This window comes from Grammomys surdaster, unplaced genomic scaffold (genome assembly GCF_004785775.1).
Source record: "Grammomys surdaster isolate TR1022 unplaced genomic scaffold, NIH_TR_1.0 126187, whole genome shotgun sequence".
Classification (NCBI taxonomy): domain Eukaryota; kingdom Metazoa; phylum Chordata; class Mammalia; order Rodentia; family Muridae; genus Grammomys; species Grammomys surdaster.
Genome location: NW_021620993.1, coordinates 5,637,995 through 5,658,944, shown reverse-complemented (window position 1 = coordinate 5,658,944; position 20,950 = coordinate 5,637,995). Strand labels below are relative to the sequence as shown.

The window sequence follows — 20,950 nt, the reverse complement described above, 5'->3', positions numbered from 1 at the left end:
GTCCTGGACCCAGAACCTCCTGCCCCCTGGGCTGAAAGTGCCCTCCTTCTCCACCTGCTCCCTATCTTATCCTTTACCTTGTGCCAACCTGTACCCACCCATGTGTGGGTATCCAGGACCTCCAGGTGGAGACAATTCCACTCCTGCCCTCCATCCTTGCCTGCCTTGTCCAGGTAAGTCTCCACACAGCCGGGTTCTGAGGACAACACTCAGGCTGAGGGATGTCTTTGCCCCTCCCTCTTGCCCCAACATTACAGACAAAATACACAATACAGTCAACACCAGCAATGCTTGTCAAAATCTGCTATGGACAGAACATTCAGGTGAGAGGCAAAGAGAGAAGCCTCAGCTCTAGCGAGGCATGTCCCACCCTAGCATCACCAGGTAACAGCAGAGAAGGGTCTCCTAGGGAGGGAAGAGCTACAGGGAACAGCGAGAACACGGAGTTGAGGAAGGGCGGGGGGTCATGCGAATACTGCCCAAGGGTAGCCTCAAGAGCTCAGCATGGCTTGACACACAGGGTTTCTGTGAATCTCTTCTCAGCTGTGTGAGTCCAGCGGATATAGTGGTGACCAAAGATCAGTGGGCTGTGTGCTTAGCTCCCACCTACCCCCACTTACTATTGGCCAGTCTGCCATGGGCTACGTCAGGGGTAGAATAAGCTACCAAGATGAAAGTGGGGGTCCTTGTGCCAACATTACCTAAAAGACTCACTGGGGCCCCTGGAAATCATTGAAAGGCAGCTTAACTTAGTGCAGGATGGGTACCCGGGCAGTCCATACCTCATCCTCTCAGGCGTCAATTGCATACCTGCCCTGGGTCCAGAACCTGTTTGGTGGCCAAGAAACTCTAAAAGGAAGCATCTTAATGCTTTGCGAATCAGACAGGTCATGTCCTGAATGCAAAAAAGAGGGAAGTCTGGTCCCTAGGACAGAATCAGCCCTTACCTGGAGCCCGACAGGTGCTGGTGTTCTGTCTGGGCCATGTCCCTTCTTGGACTGTCCCCACTGACCAGAGGGGACTTCTCAGAATCCTGCTTTCTGGCCTCTGGCTCCGGCTGGCCTTTGACCTCACCCTCTCCTTGCAACCTGCTTCCTGTGTCCACCTGAGGCCCTGAGGTGTGTGCCAGGCACTTGTTGTGAGCAGGGGCTTTGGGCTCCTGCCTGTTGGAGGCATCTTCTGCAGGCAGGGTGACATCAGAAGGCTGGGCCTCATCTAGTCTCTCGGACTCTTTGTCACCACACTTGGCTAAGCTTACAGAAGGGTTAGAGGCACTGATGACACTTCCTGGGCCACACTTCTCCCGTAGGCGCTCTACAGCATCCTCCCTGCTGTCCCCACAGCTCCCACAGCACACACAGGAGTGGAGGAGGCAGTTGGTGGCTGTAGTGCCGAGTTTGTGTGACTCGTCCCCTGTGCCCTCTGCCCTGGGCTCCAATGAGGAAATACCATGGCCTGGGGCTTCTTGGGTTGCCACAGCTGAGTCCAAGGAGGTGGGAGACTTGGGGTTGAAGATAACAGTAGCCGACAGTTTCATCCCCCCAGTCCGGTGTGCGATCATCTCTGCGGTCTCAGCATCCTCTGCACTCACCTCCCAGCCATCCAGGTACAACTGTGAGTCTAGGCAGCTGCAGGAAGTGGAGCCCACGAGGCTGGCCAGCTTTATCTTGTCACCCTCAACGTTATTGTTGCTCCAGTCTTCCTCCTTTACGAGGGCAGGTGGCCTGACCCCCACCTCTCCACTCTGGCCATCCTGTCCTCTCTGCTGGACATTACCCTGCGACAATTCAAATGTGTTCCCTGGGGATTCAGGCCTAGCAGGAGACTCTGTCACCTCCACATCATCCATGAAGAACACCCTCTCCTCCTCATCGCTGCCTGATTTCAGCTGGGCTCTGGCTGGAGAGGCCTCCCCTCGGGGGCTAGCCTCTGAGCCTGGTCTATGCGCTGGGGATTGGCAGGCACTGGGAGGTGAGAGCAGAGAAGACATCTCATCCCCGGCCCTGTGAACCATGCGGCTGAGCTCCTCCAGCTCCTGATCATCATATTGCATTGAGCAAGCCAGTTCTGCCTCTGGGTTGTTGGCACTGGCTGAAAGTGTCTCCTCGGGAGGAAGGGATGCAGAAAAGGTGGGTGCCAGGGCACTGGGTGCCTGGGTATCTGCCCGGATAGGGAGATCCACATCCTGAGAAACACAGAGGCTCCGTTCCAGTGTGTGCAGCTCCTCATCAGTCAGCGTCTGCAGCAGATCCCTACAGGATCAAGACAGAAACTAGGCTGAGGGTCTCAGATGTCACAGCTGCCTCTGCCAACAAACAGCAGAGGCGATCCCCTGAAGTTGACACCCACACTGAAGAGTCGAGGCAGCAACCACTTGAGCCTGACACTCACTGTGCCTTCCACTTCAAAAGGAGACCTAGTCGCCAGCTCTCCTCTATGTCACAAGGAGTGGAAGTGTGAAGAGCTGTGATTATATTTGTAAATTATATTTAGACATGAGATTCTGGAAGCACTCACTGGGAATGCCAAGGCCCCGGTTAGATGGGATTGTAGCTCAGTGGTGAGCATTTGTCTGCCATGCATGAGGCCCTGATCACAAGAATATTGTGACTATATTAATAAAAGCTGTTTTAAAGGATTTGTTTATTTTTATTTTGTGTGTAGGGATGTTTTACTTGCATGTATATCTGTTTAACATGCATGCTTGGTACCCATGGGAGCCAAAAGAGGGTATGGGATCCCTTGGAATTGGAGTTACCGATGGTTGTGGACCACCATGTAGGGCCTGGGAATCAAATCCTGGTCCTCAGGAAGGCCAGCGAGTGCTCGTAACTACGAGGAGCAAATATCTCCAGCCCCAGTAAAAACCTTAAAGCAGTGGTTCTCAAGCTTCCTAATGCTGCAGTCCTTTAATACAGTTCCTCGTGTTGTGGTGACCCCAACCATGAAATTATTTCATTGCTACTTCATAACTGTAATTTTGCTACTGTTGTGAATCATAATGTAAATATTTGATATGCAGGATATCTGATATGTGACCCCTAAGGGGTAGCAAACAACAGGCTGAGAAACTCTGCTTTAAAGAATAAAATCAATACACATGTTTATTTACCTAGGAACTTTTACTTTAAAAAAACAAACAAACAAACAAACAAAACCCTAAGTATTACTAAGAACCAGCCATATTCCTGCCAGACTGTGGACACCAATGGTTTTGCAGGGAGAAGGCAAGCATGGCCCATTCTTTCTAGGGTTCCCTTCCAGGTAAGTGAGGCAGGCTTAAGCATTGTACAAACAATGTACATTCTACAGTAATGGCAGCAGCTAGGAAGGAAACACAAGCCAAGGAGTAGGGCCCCTGGCTGACTTTAGGATGGTTTCCTCAAGAAGGAGACACTGGTCGGGGGAAGGAACTGAGAGGGGAGGAGGGAGCAACAACTGTGGTCAAGATATAAGATATGAGAGAAAAAAATTAAAAAAGAGAAAGAGACTCTGAAGCTGAGTCTTGGACATGAAGACTGGTTTTGTGACAGTGACTAGGATGAGCCTAAAGTAGGGCCAGCAGGCCAACTGCATGCTGCCCTCTACCAGGGAAAGCCCAGGGTATACTTGAAGTCTGCATCCCATAGTGAAGATTCCAGTGTATCTATGGATGGGCAGAAAGGTCCACGTATTTGGTCAGGAAGATCCCAGAGACCCTCAGGGCGATTCAGGCTACTGTCATTGCTTTTGCTTGTCCACTAGAACTTAATGATAAGACCATATTGTTGACTGAACGAAGAAGCCCTGGTAGGTTGGCTATGCACCAGTGAATGGCCCCGTATCCATGGTATATGGGCAGCACTGATTATTTACACTCGGCGTATTACTAAAAACAAAACCAAATCAATCAAACAGAAGACATCAAAGGTTAAAGAAGGATGGATGTCTTGGGGGCTCCCAGGGGAAAGTGTAAGGGAAGGTGGGGTGCATATGATCAAAATAAATTGTATGCAAGTATGAAAGTCTCAAAAAATACATTAAAATATTATATCAAGAAAAGAACTTCCCAGCACGCAGGAGGCTGAGGAAGCAGGAGCTCAGTGGAATCAGCCTGGGATGTCCAGAGAGAACAAAGAGCAAAGAGCCAGCCAGATGGCTCAGCAGGGTCTAAACCCTTGGTTGGTTGGAACCTGCTATGTAGACCAGGCTTGGGGAGCTACCTACCCCTGCCTACCCAAAACTTTCAATAGTCTAAAATCAATTATGACTTAAATGCAATATAAATAAGTTTCATTTTCAAAGAAAAGAAAAGAACTATGAGGCATCTTGAGTTTCCTAATCCAAACACACTCACAGACAGTATCCATACCCCAAAGTAATCAACCAGGAGCCCCGGCACACTCCCATGCCTTCAGTCTCCCTAGCTGGTGACATCTTGACTTCACAAGCAGACGTGCTTTTGTCTGTCTTCATTAAGAGAAATGAGAATTTGCAGCCTACAGACTCTTGTGGTGGGCACTGTCCACTGATACAGTATAAATACTGCGGGTATCTATTGATGTGACTTTTTCTTTAAAGATTTATTTTGTTTATTTTTTTTATGAGTGAATGCACAGTTGCTATCTTCAGACATCCCATAAGGGGGCATCGGATCCCATTACAGATGGTTGTGAGCCACCATGTGGTTGATGGGAATTGAACTCAGGATCTCTGGAAGAGCAGTTGGTGCTCTTAACCGCTGAGCCATCTCACCGGCCCTTGATGTGACATTTTTAATATACTAAAGTCTAATGTGTCATTCTTAGTGGTGCTAAAAGTTGAACCCAGGGACTCAGCCATGCTAGGTAAGTGCTCATTACTGCACTGTAGCTCCAACCATGCCCTTTTAAAGTTGGCCTTTCTGTGTCCTGTTTAGGGAACAGCTGCCTCCTCCACTGTTAAAACGATGACCTAGACTATTTCCCCCTCCGAAAGCTTAGTAGTTTCTCTTCTCACATTTATACTCTGCTCTGTCTGGAATTGATTTTGTATGTGATTGAAGTAGTGATCTAAACACAAGAAACATTCATAAATGAGGCTGTTTTCTCATACGGATACCTATTAGCTCACCCCATTTACTAGGGAAAAGGATCTCCCACTCTTCTGCAGTGCCTCATGGCTGTAAGTTGGAGAACTGTACCTTGATCCATATGATCTATCCTGTTGATATTGTATTTGTGGGAAGGCTCAAATCATGGATTAAGTTCTCTTACTATATACTGTATTATAAAATTTTGCTTCTTCTGTCAGCTTTGATTACTTTTTGTAAAATTTGTTACTTTAATTCAAATTGTCAAGCTCATCGACATAAAAGTGTTCATAGTATCCCCTTATAATTTCTTTGTCTGTAAAGTCTGTACTGATGTCTCCTGTCCATTTTTTTTTTTACTTGCTTTGACGTCCTTTCTTCTTTATTTTTGCACTGGCTGGACTTGAACTCAAATACTGGAATTATAGGTATGTGCCACCATGCTCAGGTTTTTGGGGTGTGTGTGTGTGTGTGTATCTGTCTCTCTGTGTGTGGGTGTGTGTAAAAGGGGTGTCTATTTTATGCTACTTTTAAAGTAATATGTTGCTTTTCTCCTCTCACTGTTTTTAAGTTTCTCTGTTGTTGGCAATTTTATTATGACATGCGCAGGAATGTTCTGTGCTCATCTTGCTTGATTTGAGTCTCCTGAATATATGAATAGATTTCTCATCAGTTTTGGAAAGCCTTGGGCTATTTTCTTTGACTATTGCTTCTGTTCATTGTCTCCCTTCCCTTTCTGGGGTCCCAGTGAGATGTGTTAGACATCTGAGTGTGTTGCACATGCCTCTCCTACCGATGCTTGTGTCTACTTGCTTCCTCACCCCCTTTTTGTCTGTGTGCTTCAGTTTGTGCTTCCTTTGTTGGTCTAGCCTCAGGCTCATTACTTCTCTGTTCTTCTGGGTCTGATCTGCTTTCAGATCCATACTCTGCTTTTTATTTTCAGACAGTGAACACTTAGCTCTCGAAAATTATAACTATTGTTGCTATGGATTTTTTTTCAAGACAAGGTTTCTTTGTATAGCTTTGGCTGTCCTGGAACTAGCTCTATAGATGAGGCTGGTCTGAAGCTCACAGAGATCTGCCTGCCTCTGCCTTCCAAGTGCTGGGATTAAAAGTGTGCACCACTACTGCCCAGCTAGAATAGTTTTAATTGATTCTAAATTGGTAAACTCTCCTTCCTCTTCTCTAACCCCTCTTTCTCATATGTTCTACAATACAGTACTGATAATTGTGCTCATATCATTGTATGTTAAGTGTACCTTAAGAATCACATGTTTTTTTCTTGACCACAAATCATGTTCTTGTCTCTTTATGTTTGAATGGCATGACTGACATCAGAAAACATTCTAACACTGGCAAGTGATGCCGTCTTGTGCTAAACGGATTCCAGTCTTTGGCAAGTGGTAGTAGGATCCATTATCACATGGGCCCAGACATCCAGCAGGCTCACTGCTGCTCTGAGGCTAGAGAACCTCCATCTTTCCGTACACCAGAGTCCTCAGACACTGTGCTCTGCCCTCTGAGCCCCAACTCAGCCTCCAAGTTTCCAACCCTCCATTCCAGGAACTGCTAACATTTGGCAAAAATCTCCAGGGTAACTAGCGGTGAGCTTCAGGCAGTCTCCTGAGAGTCTGCAGGACTGTGAGAAACCTCCCATGTTCCTGAGGGCTTTTGTGCCAGACTCTTCCTACATCTGGACCCAGCAGCTGTGTTGCCTGGCTGCCCCCAGTATTGATGAGGTCTGCTAGACCACTGCCTCTGGGCTCTGCGCCTGAACCTCACACAAGGAAACATTTGGCATGAGTTTTCAGATACTTTCTGGGAAGAAGGGCTAAGAATCTCTGGACCTAGCTCTCTCCTGAGCCCTTGTAACTTCCTCTTATTAACCCAGCACCCACCCCATCCTCCTATAAACACCCCCTCAGCTAAGGCCAGGCTGCGCTTACCTTCTGGGCCTCAGCATTGTCTGTTGTCTCTCCTCATTTATTGTCATCCATTGTCTTGGAACTAAGAAGGGCAGGTACTCAGCCTCTAAGTCTTGGGTTTGCATTCCACTCAGAGTGAGAGGAAAACAGCCAAGAGCCATCTACAGGACAAACTGAACTGTGAAATAGACTGAGCTCCCAGTCTGCTAACTTGAAGAGGTTCCAAGACTTCAGGGCTGCCCACAGGGGGGAAAAAACATAGGAGTCTCTTCTTGAATCTGTTCTGCATAGATCTATGTTCTATGTGTCTACAAAGAAACTCTGGCCTCACTGACTGTGCCTGAGGCCACCTTGTGCTGAAAAGTTCTAAGGAGGCTCTGGATACTCTGGCGGATTCATTGGGTGCTACTAGGACCCACCCAGGACCCACTATGTAGAGTCAAAGGAGAAAACAGCAGTAAGACACCCAGAAAATGGATAGTCATGGCCTCCACATTGTTTCCAGCCCATCATGAGACCATCCCTAGGGTATGAACACCCATCCCACAGAGCCACTGGGTGTTCTCTGTCCAACAAGAAAAGAGTTTAGCATAGAAGAAGGGCTCCAACACATCCACAGGAGCCTAGGTAACCAGGATTGACATATGAGCTTCCTGAAGGGAACTTCAAGCTTTTATGAACTGAGGGCAAACACTGAACTGTGTGGTACACCCATGGTAGGAAGTTTACAATTCCCTAGAACTTGGCACTCAAGAGCTGCCAACTACTCTGAGGCCCAGGCAGAGCAGACAAAGGCTAGCCTGAGCCACTGTGGACACAGGTATCACACAGGAAGATTTGTGGCCAGCTCTGGTGACTCAGAGGAGGCTGAACATTTGACATTAATACCCACCTCCCAGCCCTCATGACTCGGAGTGGGCTGAGCATGTGACTTCAGCAACCGTCTTCAGCCCTCACCTTATTTTCCGAAGCAATGTGTGGAAGGGCCGGAACAGCTCGGACATGTCCTCCACCTTTCGGTCCAAGTTCAGGGGTCCATCTGCATAGACCACAAGGCCACTGTATTCAAGACATACAAGCCAGTGTGGTTAGGCTCTGTAGGCCTCTGAGGGAGCCCTGTGATTCCAGCTTCAGCATCTGCAAGAAGACTGACAGCCAGCTGGGACCAGGACACTCGCACTTAGCAAAGTCATAGCTTCACCCTTCACATCCTATGAGTAAAGTTTCAACAAGTCAAGGAAAAGGTGATTACAATTACTGTCCAGACTTTGCCATCTAGTTTATTAGCTCGGTTCACACCAGGGATCTAACAGTCATGGAGTATACCTGTTCACCTCAGTGCTGCAGAAAGATGAGATCAAGGTTCATTACTAATGTCTACCCCACTGAAACTGAAAGACTAGATCTGTAGAGGCTCATAAGAATCAAGCCTAAAATTGTCATGTTGAAACCCAAGCATGGCCCGGCAGTGGTGGCGCACGCCTTTAATCCCAGCACTTGGGAGGCAGAGGCAGGCAGATTTCTGAGTTCGAGGACAGCCTGGTCTACAGAGTGAGTTCCAGGACAGCCAGGGCTACACAGAGAAATCCTGTCTCAAAAAAAACCAAAAAAACAAAAAAACAAAAAACAACAACAACAAAAAACAAACAAAAACAAAAAAAAAAAAAAAAAAAAAAAGAAAAAGAAACCCAAGCATGAGCTAGAGACCCATGTGGGTCTCTTATCACCCTGCATGGCAGGAAACCTCCTCTTGTCTACCCACAGGCAGGACTGGCCCTTCCCTGGATGTCCCCTCCGAAGGCTGGAGCTTTCCTCATTGTCCACGACCCAGCACTTAGCATCCAGCACCCAACTGCTAAAGGCCAGCTTCACTCAGGTGTCGCCTCTAGGCAGCCCTGATTCTATCAACTCATCCTCTTGACAGACACCTTCACTTGCCACCTCTGGAAGCCCAGGGTACTGCCCAGCTCTGAGATCACCTAAGTCAGCCAAGTGCCAGCCCATCTCTCTCGGAACACTAGGCTAGGACTAGTCTCCAGTATCTCCTCCAGTGTTTCTGGGGCCAAGATGCTCAGGTTTGGTATGTCTCAGGAGCCCACAGAATATTCACCTGTGCCTCTGCTTCCTCATCTGAGCACAGATTAGGGCTACTGGACTTTCTGCTTGGAGAGCCCTGCTTGTTTCCACCACTGTGACATGATCTCCTCGACAACAGAGTCCCAGTTGTCACCATCCCACACAGAGTCCCTATCCATTTGTAACAGTCTTCTTTAACATACCCAGTTTGGTAAGAAAAAGTGACAAGCAGAATCAAAGGCACTATACTATTTTCCCCTTGAAAGGTTGGGCCACATCTGGGCTCTGTGGTCCTGCTGAGTGGTGAGCTCACACTGAACAGAAGCAGGTTTGTGATGGGGACTGTACTCTGGGAACATGAAGCCAAACAGAGAAAGGGGGAAGACAGAGAGACTCTGTGTCTGTGTGTGTGTGTGTGTGTGTGTGTGTGTGTGTGTGTGTAAGAGAGAGAGAGAGAGAGAGAACTGGCTTACAAGATTGGAGAGCAGGAGCCGGGCGGTGGTGGCGCACGCCTTTAATCCCAGCACTTGGGAGGCAGAGGCAGGCGGATTTCTGAGTTTGAGAGTTCGAGGCTAGCCTGGTCTACAGAGTGAGTTCCAGGACAGCCAGGGCTACACAGAGAAACCCTGTCTTGAAAAACCAAAAAAAAAAAAAAGATTGGAGAGCAGGGTAAATTCCAACTGCAGAATGGGGCAGGTGGCAAGCGGCCTGAAGACGCAGGGAAGGACGGTCACTATAGTCACAAGCAGAATCCCTTCCTTACTTAGGGGATCTTGGCCTGTGTTTTCCTTGAATTTCAACTGATTTTGTGAGGTCCACTGCACTACAGAGGACAATCTGCTGAACTCAAAACTCAATTCATTTCAATGGTAACTCATCTTTAAAATGCATTCCCAACGTCCAGACTGGTGTGAATGCTAAATGTCTGGGTACAGTGACCATGCTGACACAGAATCAGTGATAGCAATTCTCGATGTGGCAGCCACATCCCAGCAGCGCTCACTGAAGACAGCGTTCCTTCCTCCCTAAATGCTCCTGGCATCCTGGCCCAAGATCATCTGAGCACAGATGGAAGGCTTTCTGATCTCTTAATTCCATTTCATTGGCCGGTACATCTAAGTGGGCATTTTTACTTGCAGTAAGTTTTAAAACAGTGTGTATCTTTTTTCTTTGTGCTTCTTTTTTTTTTTTTGAAGTTGTTTTTTGTTCTGTGTGGGCCATGGAGGCTCCATAAGAATTTACAGAATAGCTTTTCTATTTCTTCCATAAAGGGGGAAAGGGGGTGCAGGGATTGCACACAATTCGAAGGTCACTTTGGAGAGCATTGATAGCCTCTCAATCCATGAACATAGGCTATGGGCTGCCTTTCTATCATGGCAGTTTTTTTTTCTCTATTTTTTTCCCCACAAATGGTCTGCAGTCCTCAGTAGTTATATCTTTGACTTTCTTGGCTAAATTTATTCCTAGGCATTTTATTCTTTTGAATGTTGTTTCTTAACTCTTGTACTTAAGGCTGAGGGTATGGCTTAGTAACACACCACTTGCCTGGTATGCCCTAAGCCCAGGGCTGATCCCTAGTACTGGAAAAACAAACAAACAAACAAACACCCAAAAACTTCATACTTCAAATAACATTTAATTACATTCAATGGGATATTAACCCTAAAAAAAAAAAAAAAGAAAAGAAAGAAATCCTAACACATTTTAATGTGCTGATTGAAAATAAGCTAATTCCGTGTGGTTCCACTCACAGAAAATTCATTCCTTGTATTGTCAGATCCCCATGGGAAGAAGAGCAGTGAGTGCCAGGAAGGGGCGGGATGCTGGCTGGCATTCTATCCAGACAGGGATTTTTAGGATGGAAGTGGACAATGTCTGACAACACTGAAATGCTCACTCACAAAGGGTTAAAATGGGGCAAGAGATGGCTCAGCAGGTAGAGTCACTTGCTGCCAAGCCTCACAACCTGAGCTCAACGTCCAGAATACACATTATGGAAAAAGAGCTGAATCCTGCAGGCTTCCCACTGACCTACACACACACACACACACACACACACACTCACTCACTCACACACAAGCTAACTCATACACACCCGCTCACTCACACTTACACACAAGCTAACTCATACACATACATGCTCACTCACACACACACACTCATACACATGCTCACACACACTCATATACATGCTCACTCACACACATACACACACATTCACTCACATACATGCTCACTCACACACACACACTCACACACATGCTCACTCACACACATGCTCACTCATACACACACATGCTCACTCACACTCACACACATGCTCACTCATACACACACTCACACACATGCTCACTCACACACACTCACACACATGCTCACTCACACACACACACACACACTCACACACATGCTCACTCACACACACATGCTCACTCACACACATGCTCACTCATACACGCACTCACACACACACTCACACACATGCTCACTCATATACACACACTACATACATACATACATACATACACACCACTAATAAAAAAACATTTTAAAGGGCTAAAATGTTAAGTTTTATGTCATGTGTAGTTTATCACCATGGTAAAAACATTTATTTCTTTGCCTTCTGTTTACACAAGTGTTAATTTTTACAGAGGGCTGGGGCTGTAACTCATTTGATATGCATGGTACGCAGGTAACTAGACATGCAGGAGGCCCTGGTTCTAACCCCAGCAGTGCATGCCTGTGATCCCATCATGTGGGAGGTGGAGAGAGGAAGACCAGCAGTTCTAGGTCATTTTTGGATACATAGCAAATTCCAGGTCAGCCTGAGACACGTGGGTCCCTCTAAAAAAAAAAAAAAAAAAGTAGGCTGGAGAGATGGCTCAGCAGTTGAGAGCACTGGCTGTTCTTCCAAAGAACCTGGGTTCACTTCCCAGCACCCACACAGCAGTTCACACTTGCTGTAACTCCAGCTCCAGGGGATCCGACACCCTCACACAGACATACATATAGGCAGACAGCCGTGCACATGAAGTAAGTCATTTTTTAAAAGCAATCTTGCACTGACAGCATTTGGCTACGATTCTGTATTTATCACAGTGAGGATGGCTCCGTAACCCTCGTGTTCTCTCCCACATCTTAGTGACAGAAGTATCATTCCTAATCAGTGCCTCGTTCTAGATATTCAGCCCCTCAAGTGTTATTATTACAAGTGCTACTTTAGGGGCGATAAGTATAAATATGCATCAAGTCTTGTCAGATCAAAGTAGCAAAACTCTAACAAAGCCCCCCATGTCCACCCTCCCCAGTAAGTGCAGGAGGGGAGCCTGCCTTCCTGCGGGGATACATACCCATAGCTCAAACCCTGTTTATACAACTATAAGACCAGAAATCCTACAGAAACAAAAACTAGGCTTGAGAGAGAAAAGAAGGAGATAGAGAGAATGAATGAATAAATGAATGAATGCAAGCACGTACTCGGACAAATGTGTGAATGTAGGTGGCACTCGTACGCACAAAGGGTAAGGAGTGTGAGGTGTCTGTGATACAAGTATTCTGAAGTTAGTGCTCAAATCTAGGTGTGGTGAAACTGAGATCTGAAAAGTCACAGATGGGTCAGATAGTGGGAAGTTGTACTTACAGAATGTTAGAAACCAAAAAGAGTGAATATATCATTATGTGAACCTAGAGGTAAGGAACACAGAAGGCAGAAGTGGGGGAAGGTGGATATGCAGTAAGGGGTCACTGAGGCAGAGGTCAGACTACGGCATCCGTGGGTGTTATCTAGGAGGCGAGGCCTTGGCAGGGTATGAACAAGTACAGTGCCCTTCTTATTTGAAAATTTCCAGGATCACTGGTACCCCAGGCTAAGAGGTGCCACTGTTCTGACAAACAGTAGGTGGGGCCAAGGGCCAGGCTCACACAGATGGCTCTAGGGACAGAAGTTCTAGAGCCAGCTACAGGGGTTGCTTTGGAGTGGGCAGGCCTTCTGGGGAGATATGGCTGATGCCCACTTGACCCAGGTCAAGGATCCTGGGCTGGTAGGCAATAGTGATCTGTGACACAGGCCATGTTGGTCAACCAAATTGGGGGGAGGCACTGAAAAGTCACCACTGAATCTATAGGTTTTGGTTTCTTTATTCTTTTAAGGAACTATTGTTTAAAGATACATACTTTAAAATTAGAGCAGCTTTCTAGACCCTGGCTCTCCTGCCCTGGGAGGCAGGGCCTAACTCCTGAGATGAGTGCAGGGCCAGGCTTACAGTGGCCACACAACATCAAGACACACTCACCATGTAAACACAGGGAGGGCTCTCCTGGGCCTCCTCCTGGGAAGTGGCAAATCGTGAGAAGCAAGAGAGCACTAAGTTGTAGCTGTGTGGACCTGGGGAGCGTCAATGGCAGTGGTGGGAGAGAAGCTCCCATGGTGGGGCTCACTTGGTTGTATTTTATCAGAGACACTGCACCTTCTGGTCCCTCAAAGCCACACCTCACCCTGAGATTAGAGGCCTGCTCCTAAGGACCCTATCAGTTGACTATCCAATGTTCCCTGTCACACGCCAAAGCTCCACACTCTGGGTGCCATGTTCCTGTGTCTGCTCTCCTTTCCCATATACCCTGGGTGTACTCTGCCTTGTGGAGATCCCTTCAATCCTCTCAGCTCTTCTCTAGGCCTTCCTTCCACCCTGAAGAGAAGGAGCTGCATGTCTACCTCTAGGAGGAGCCACCCAGAATAAAGCTCACACCCAGTGGCCTTACTGTGCTCCAAGACTAGTCTTCTGGGTGGGCTACTAATCTAGTTGCTAGCAGTACGGCACCTATGATACTGGCCAATGAGGAGTAGCCACTGCTCATCAGCCACATTTGTTCAGGCACAGACAGCTGTGGAGCTACTGGTAAAAAGTGGAATAAACATGGGAAACAGACTTCAGAATAAAACTGAGCATGGTGGGTATACCTGTGATCCGGTACTCATCAGGTAGAGGCTGGAGGATCAGAAGCTCAGAGTCATCATTGGCTACGTGATGAGTTTAAGGCTGGCTGGGGCTATAGGAAACTGTCTAACCCCACCAACCAACAAGAAAGAAAACAGATTCCAGAGTCAAATTTGGAAACAGCACAGGCAGGTGCTGTCTGACACCTCTGTTTATTTTAAATCGAGTGTGCTGCAAGATAAACTGCAGGGTGCTCCCAAGGGCTTCTGAATAAGTTTTTCCCCAATCCCACCTGCACTCAGCCAGGAGAGCAGTGGTCAGAGCAGGGAAGAAATGCATAGCCCAAAATGGCAGCTGGTTCTGCAAAGCTTCCCAGGGAAGCCAGCCCTTGGACATCATAGGTGTATTCTCCTGGGTTGTGGGTAAGTGCCAGGTACTGCACATCAAAGCACTTATAATGGTCTGTTAAAAGAGGGGTGGGGTTTTCTGTGTTACAGCATCCATTCTCAGAGATGCAATGCCCATTGAGATAAGGGCCAGTGCCTGTTCTTAAAGACTCTCAGACCCTTGCTGGTCAGCATTAACAAGATATACATTCCAAAGAGTATTGTGTTTTGTGTTTCAGACAAACATGAGATGTAAGGGCCAAACCAGTGCACCGTTTCCTCTTAATAAACCACAGAGACACCTGTGAGCCAGCACGGGTCCACAGGTCCACAGGGAAAGTCACTCCTGCCCACTTTACGTGGGCTATCAGGGACTTCCAGTCCCCCGGCTCAACATGCTCAGAAGATATGATATCCCCAGATTCTGCTGACTAAGGGTATTTTAAACTGGCATCCCTGGGCTTGATGGGACCCTTTGGATATGCTGAAGAGCAGGAAGAGACTCTGTAAGGAAAGGGGGACTGTGTAAGGAAGGGACTGAGCAAGACTGAGCTGTTAGAGGGTTCTGGAAACACCAGACAGTGCTCAAACATAACCCCAAAGGCCTTCCCTGAAGACATCTAAGACACTCGAGCCAGCAGCCTGCAGGAAGTGTCTGGACTGGCACCATCCCCCTACTCTGCTTCTCCCAATACCTGCCCCAGTGCTTGCCTACGCAACAGAGGGAAGTGCCCCCATTTTTGCAGGTGTAGAACACTGGCTGTCCTGAAGCACCTCCTTTCCACCCCTATGTTTCCACCTCCCAGGGAGGCTGCTTGTGTCTATGCTGTAGATCCCCTGAGGTCCTGCTGTGAAACCTCTCATGGCCTGGACTTGGACCCATGCTGGCCTCTCCTTCTCCTACAGGACTCTCCATCCCCACTCTTATCCTACCTACATTCCTGCATGCCAGGCCATCTCCCAGACTTCATACCCAGCCAGCCATCACCAAGCCCCCCAGCCCCATGGACACCCACCCAACAGAAAGATGGAGCACAGAGGTAGAACAAACTGCAACCCCTGGGCTCTGCTCTTAGTCCCAGATACTCAGAATTTCTAGCAAGTGATTGAACACATTGTCTTTAAGGTATCTAAGGCCCCAGATCTATATTCTATCTTGAAATCTTGAACCTCACAAGACTCTCAAGGCTAACCTTATTCTCCCCAGATATGTTCTACCTTGCTAGTGGGAAAGAATCCCCTTGGTAGGACCAGGCCATCTTCCTACAGACCAGAAACCACTCATTCAAACCATAGTCTCCTTTGGGAACTAAGGCCTCTTGTCCTCCCACAGAGCCTGCTTCCTACAGCCCTGCGTGGTTACTCTATACCCAAGAGACCCTGCACTGTGTGTGTGTCCACCTCACCTGCCCGGCACTAGGCAGCAGGACTCACTGGCTCAGTCTGCAATATGAGTGCCACCCTCTCCATCCAGAGAAGCAGGAAATTCTCTGAACATTTGGCTCCCCTCTGCTGAGGAGCTAGGCTGCAGACTGCTGGGGTTGATCACAGCAGAGTCTGCAGTGTGTAAGGACCATTACCAGTAGCCAGGAAGCAGAGGACACTCACCACACAATGGCCAGCCGAGGAATGGTGAACATGAGGGCAGGTTCGTAATCATCGATCATGTCCTGGGTCAGATACCCAAAATCCAAGGCTCTGGCAGAGGGAAAGGGGAGTGAGAGGGTATCCAAGGGTAGACTCCAAGTACAGGGGGAGCAGAGTCCCAACCCTCTCTAGGATTCACACTCAGGGGACAGGTGAGGAGGGTGACCTGTGCCACCTCTGCCACACACAGAAGAGAGGCCATAGCTCAGTCTGTTTTCCTGCCTGTTCCACTTCTGTCCCAATAAGCAATGGAAGGGCAGGAGGTGTAGGAATCTGTGTGAAGATAGCTGTCATTCTGGCAGGTGTCTGTCTGTTATTGCCAGTACTTTCCTAACCTGGAAGCCAAGACAACTCAAGGGCTATGCACAAACATGAGACAAGAATATTCCCCAATCTAGCACCTCCTATGAAATCTAGGGTAGTTCCCTTCCCCCACCATAAGCAGGTGGCTTTTCCAATACAACAACCCACAAGCAGGTGCTGAGCCATCAGGACTTCAAAGCAAAATGTACTTTCAGCCACCTTGTTTTCTGGCAATTTGAAACACTTCTGAAGGCATAAACGGCGAACTGTCTGCCTTTTAAAAATAACAACTTGTGGTGTGACTTAATCAGTTTCAAAATGAGCACTGCAGTTGACACTCTGTGGTGAATCTTGGCCCTAGACTCTATTTGGAGAATCTGACTTTGAACTGCCAAACAAGGCCTCACGGCTGCAGTCATAACCCACCAATGGTGAATAGGCCTGGGCCCTCACAGGCCCACAGAGCCTCTGAGGTGAGCAGCAGACAAGTAGGGAGGTGGGGGAGGCAGAGGGCGAGGGGCTAGACAGCAGCGGCCTATTAAGCGGTCTATCACATGACTCCACTGACCTGTGGGCACCTGCCCTGTGAGTGCAGAGCAGAGGAACCTGGGTGTGAGTGAGTATGGGATCTGCCTTCTGTGCACCAGTAGGCATGAGGAGTAAGGAAAGCAGCAGGCTGTCTTCCCACCTGGGCATCCCTGACAAGATGCCACCCCGAGCAGCCTACCCTTACCTCTCCACCGTCTCACAGAAGAGCACGATGACCTCCTGCTGCACATAGTACTCCCTGGGGGACTTCACTGGCACCATGGCTGAGACGTAGCTGCAAGGCAGAGGAAGTCAGACCTTGTTCTTCAGCTTCCCAGGCCTCCCCAAACAAGAACACGAAATTAAAGCCACAGCCCTCAATACTACCACCGCCTGTGCCATTGGCTTCATAAATTCACAGCTCCCAGCTTTACAGGGACTATTTAAACCAGAGCCCCAATACTGCCCCAACTCAGCCCTGACTATCATGAAACCACCACACTTAAGTGACTGTTCCCACCTTAGTCCCAGCTGTGAGCAAGCAATGCATTAGACTATATGGATCCATGGTGGGGAGCAGGCTCCTGGGAGACCCCTTTCCACATAGAGTACAAACTCAAGCCTTGTGCACCTCAGCCACCCAAGAGTGGCCCCAGATAGACACAGGTCTGAAAGGACGCTGGCTGAGCAGGTAGGGGTATTGTTTACGTGATGTTTGTCAGTTTGTTTATCTGATCCCAGATAAGAACATTTTCATGTCTTCTAAACTCTTATTTTTTTTTCTTGCTGTGAGACACAAGAAAATCATACTCATTGTCTGCACTCGGACTTCTGAGAGAATACTTCCTTTTAGAGGTCAGTCATGGTATCCTACAATCAGTAGGCATGGGTTTCCCATCTGCAAGCAGCACAAAGTTGGAGCATAGAGAACACCCAGCCTCTCCCTTAAGCCTGTCCTGAGCCCTGCCTCTCAGGGGCTGTGACTGCCAGAGCCCTGCTGGACACTCTACCTCTGTTTTCCCTCTTCCTATGAAGGCTCCCTTACACCCTCCCACAGAGATTCCCCAAGAGCTAACCACTCAACTCCTCCCTCATCATTTCCTACATGGAAACATCAAGATGTGGACCCAAAGAGCTGGTACCCCAAAGTTAGGAGCAAAAGCCATTATTCCAAATGTTGAAAGCATATGCACAGGGCCATCAAGGTCACCTCAGTTCAAACTCGGCAAACAGAACATCGAAGCGCCTCAGCGCCTCCCGCATCTTCTCCGTGTAAGTGTTGAGGTCTCGTAGTGCCTGATCACGGAGAGTACCCCGCACATCCTCCAGGCTGCGCGTCAGCTCCTTGGCCAGTGGCCGCATGGCCATGCTCTCCAGCTCCCGATTCATGATGATGGAGCCAGCTGCCAGGCACTGTGGGCAGGAGAGTATGCTTCAGAGTGGCCTGGAGCTCTTAGGAGTTGCATGTCCTCAGGAAACCTGAGCCTGTGCACCTCAAGGCCTCAGTGCTCAGTGGGGGACCCAGTGATGTGACTCTCATTGCCTCCTGGTCCAGGGTGGCTGCTGGGAGGGAATCAAGAGTGTCTAAAGGCCACACTCAGGGTTGTGTCCTGGAACATGACAGCAGCAAGGGTCCAGCCACCCTGCAGGCCAGGACCTTTCTGAGAAGTCACAGGTGCCTCTTGCACACACACATCTGAAGTTAATGGGAACAGGATCTCCATGATAACCATAATCATCTACTTAAGAAGCATCCTACTCTTGGTTGGTGAAGAGGCCTCCATGCACCCTCAAACTCCCCACACCTGTGAAAGACCCCAGCCTATACTCATAGGAGCACATAGAAGTTTGCCTGCTACTCTCAAGGTAGTGACCAAGGAGTATGGACTGCTCCCAGCTGGCTTCTTCCAGTGTAGGTGCTCAGTCCACTAGCTAGCCCTCACCAGTTCAGGACAGAACCAATGCGCCAGCCAATCCTGTCAGCATCAATCAGGACAAGAAGCAATTTCCTATCAGCTGAGGGGAGGGGTCACTTCCCAGGTGTATCTTGAAGGGGAGCATTGAACTCCAGGTGACACCCCCTCAGCAGCACTCCCCGTACAGACACACCAACTAACTAACTGAGCTGGGCCCGCCTCCTTTTGCATGTCCTCACAGGAGCCTCTGACCTGGGCCACGCTATACAGAGCGAATACCAAAGCTGTGGCTACCGGACCAATCAGAACCTCAGGGAAGAGCCAGCCAGATAGTTCAGTGGAGAGACATGGAGTAGGATAGGGAGAGATGAGGTAAAATGGAGCACAAGGCAGGTAAGGGCCACGATTGCTCAAGGAGGGATGTCAGGGAGGACAGCACAGAAGGATGACGGACGGCAGGCTGCAGTCAGAGCCCTAGATCCCTAGTGCTTTGAGAACACAGTCAAGGGAGATATGCTGGGGCTTCATTTCGTTGAGGGGTACAGGAAGTTCCCAGACAGGGGGAACAGTGGTCCTACTACCTTATGGGAAGCCATCTTCCTGTGTCACTGGGAGATAAGCTAAAGTGAGATGTGGTGGAGTGAGGCCCCATGAAGAGCGCCCCCTGCTGCTGATATGGCAGTGGTGGGAGTGAGAACTATGCTCACACTGGTATCTGAGGAGCAGTGACAGGATCCTGGATGCTTGGGGACCCGAGAGTCTCCTAACAATCACACGAGAAACTTCATCTGCACCAGTGGTGGTGGGGAGCACAGGGTTATGGCTCCCTATGATGTTCCTAGGGCTGGTGGCCAAGGAAGCTCAGATCACACCTTCTGAAAAACAAAGGGCAGACAGAACCCCTAGAAGAGACACCAGGCTTCACATGGACATGGCTGGAAAAGGATGTTCAATGTCAGGACCCAGAATCTCAGCAGCTGACCACTACCTCAGCCCCGAACCACAGCTGGCCAGCCAAGTTGTCATGCCGGATCTCCTCTGGAAACTTGACACAGAAATCTCGAGGGGCACGGTCCTGAGGGATACACTCCTCCATGATCTGATTAATGATGTTTAACACATTGTCCTGAAACAGAAAGAAAGACTACTCACCCAGGCTACAGATGTGATCTGGCAGCACATCTTGCCTCCCCATGAGGAGGCTCAAACAGAGGGAACTACCCGTAACCATCCCCTCCTGGGACAATACCCCTGGTGGTCTGTTGCTGGCACACAGTCCTGTGACTGAGCTCACTTGATGGCTGAGAAGCAGATTTCATATCACTCTTTGTAAGAACTGAACTGTCTTAGGAAAAAAAAAGACTTCAACTTCTCTCTTTGCCTGTCCCCCCTAAATGTCTAGAGCCCATTGGCTACCCCAGGCGCCTCTGAACACCCATATAAGTTCTCTTGGACACTAGGTCAGTGGACTCCCATAAAATCTTGACTCTGGGGACTAGGGAGACAACTCAGCAGACACAATGCTTTCTGTACAAATATGAGGACCTCAATTTGGGTCCCCAGCACCTACTCTTAAAAGCAGGGGACAGTAGCTCATCTGTAACCCCAGCACAAGAGGTAGGGACAGAGTCAGGACAACCCTGGGGACTTGCTGGCTGCAGTTTCAAAAAAATAAGGTGGAGAGAAGTTGAGCACCTTTGGCCTCCAGCCTTGCACACACCTGCCACGTGCACTCACAGGCACACACACGCTGACTTTGGCTGTCCATTTCTACATCACTAGTATTCCCATAACAAGCTTAGGCTATGCTTGGTGTGTCCACCTACTTCCAGGCAGTGACAGTGATGAGGGCTACTATGTGAAGCCAGCTCTTTCACTATGTGAAAATCTCCCCAGAGTAGCAATGTCAGTTTTTACAACAGAGTTAGCATCAGGTATGAATAAAAGAGTCTCCAAGCACCAATGACAACCAGCTGGGGACCCATGGCCTGCCTGAACCTCAGTGTTATTACAGGGACACAAACACATACCTTAGGACCACATAAGGAAAGTCTGTTCGGTCAGTACTTCCAGACCCTACTTCTTCACCAAGCACTGACCTTCCTTCCTGCCCTGGGACCAGCAGACAGACTAGGAAAGTACTTGACTGTCAATACAAGGGAAGCTCCATTTCTACCCCAATGGC

At 48.6% G+C, this 20,950-nt stretch overlaps 1 protein-coding gene across 1 annotated transcript in view; it reads right to left on the bottom strand.

The window, feature by feature from the left end:
• Positions 1-20,878, bottom strand: part of Zfyve28 (zinc finger FYVE-type containing 28) — a 40,825-nt gene extending 19,947 nt beyond the window's left edge. The window contains exons 1-7 of the mRNA XM_028758290.1: positions 20,796-20,878; positions 19,754-19,891; positions 18,060-18,262; positions 17,055-17,144; positions 15,980-16,069; positions 7,933-8,034; positions 948-2,252 (exon numbers count right to left, since the gene is read on the bottom strand). Of these exons, the coding sequence (XP_028614123.1) occupies positions 948-2,252; positions 7,933-8,034; positions 15,980-16,069; positions 17,055-17,144; positions 18,060-18,262; positions 19,754-19,861 (1,898 nt within the window). The 5' untranslated portion in view covers positions 19,862-19,891; positions 20,796-20,878. The remainder of the gene's footprint in view (positions 1-947; positions 2,253-7,932; positions 8,035-15,979; positions 16,070-17,054; positions 17,145-18,059; positions 18,263-19,753; positions 19,892-20,795) is intronic.
• Between the last annotated feature and the right edge of the window lie 72 nt (positions 20,879-20,950).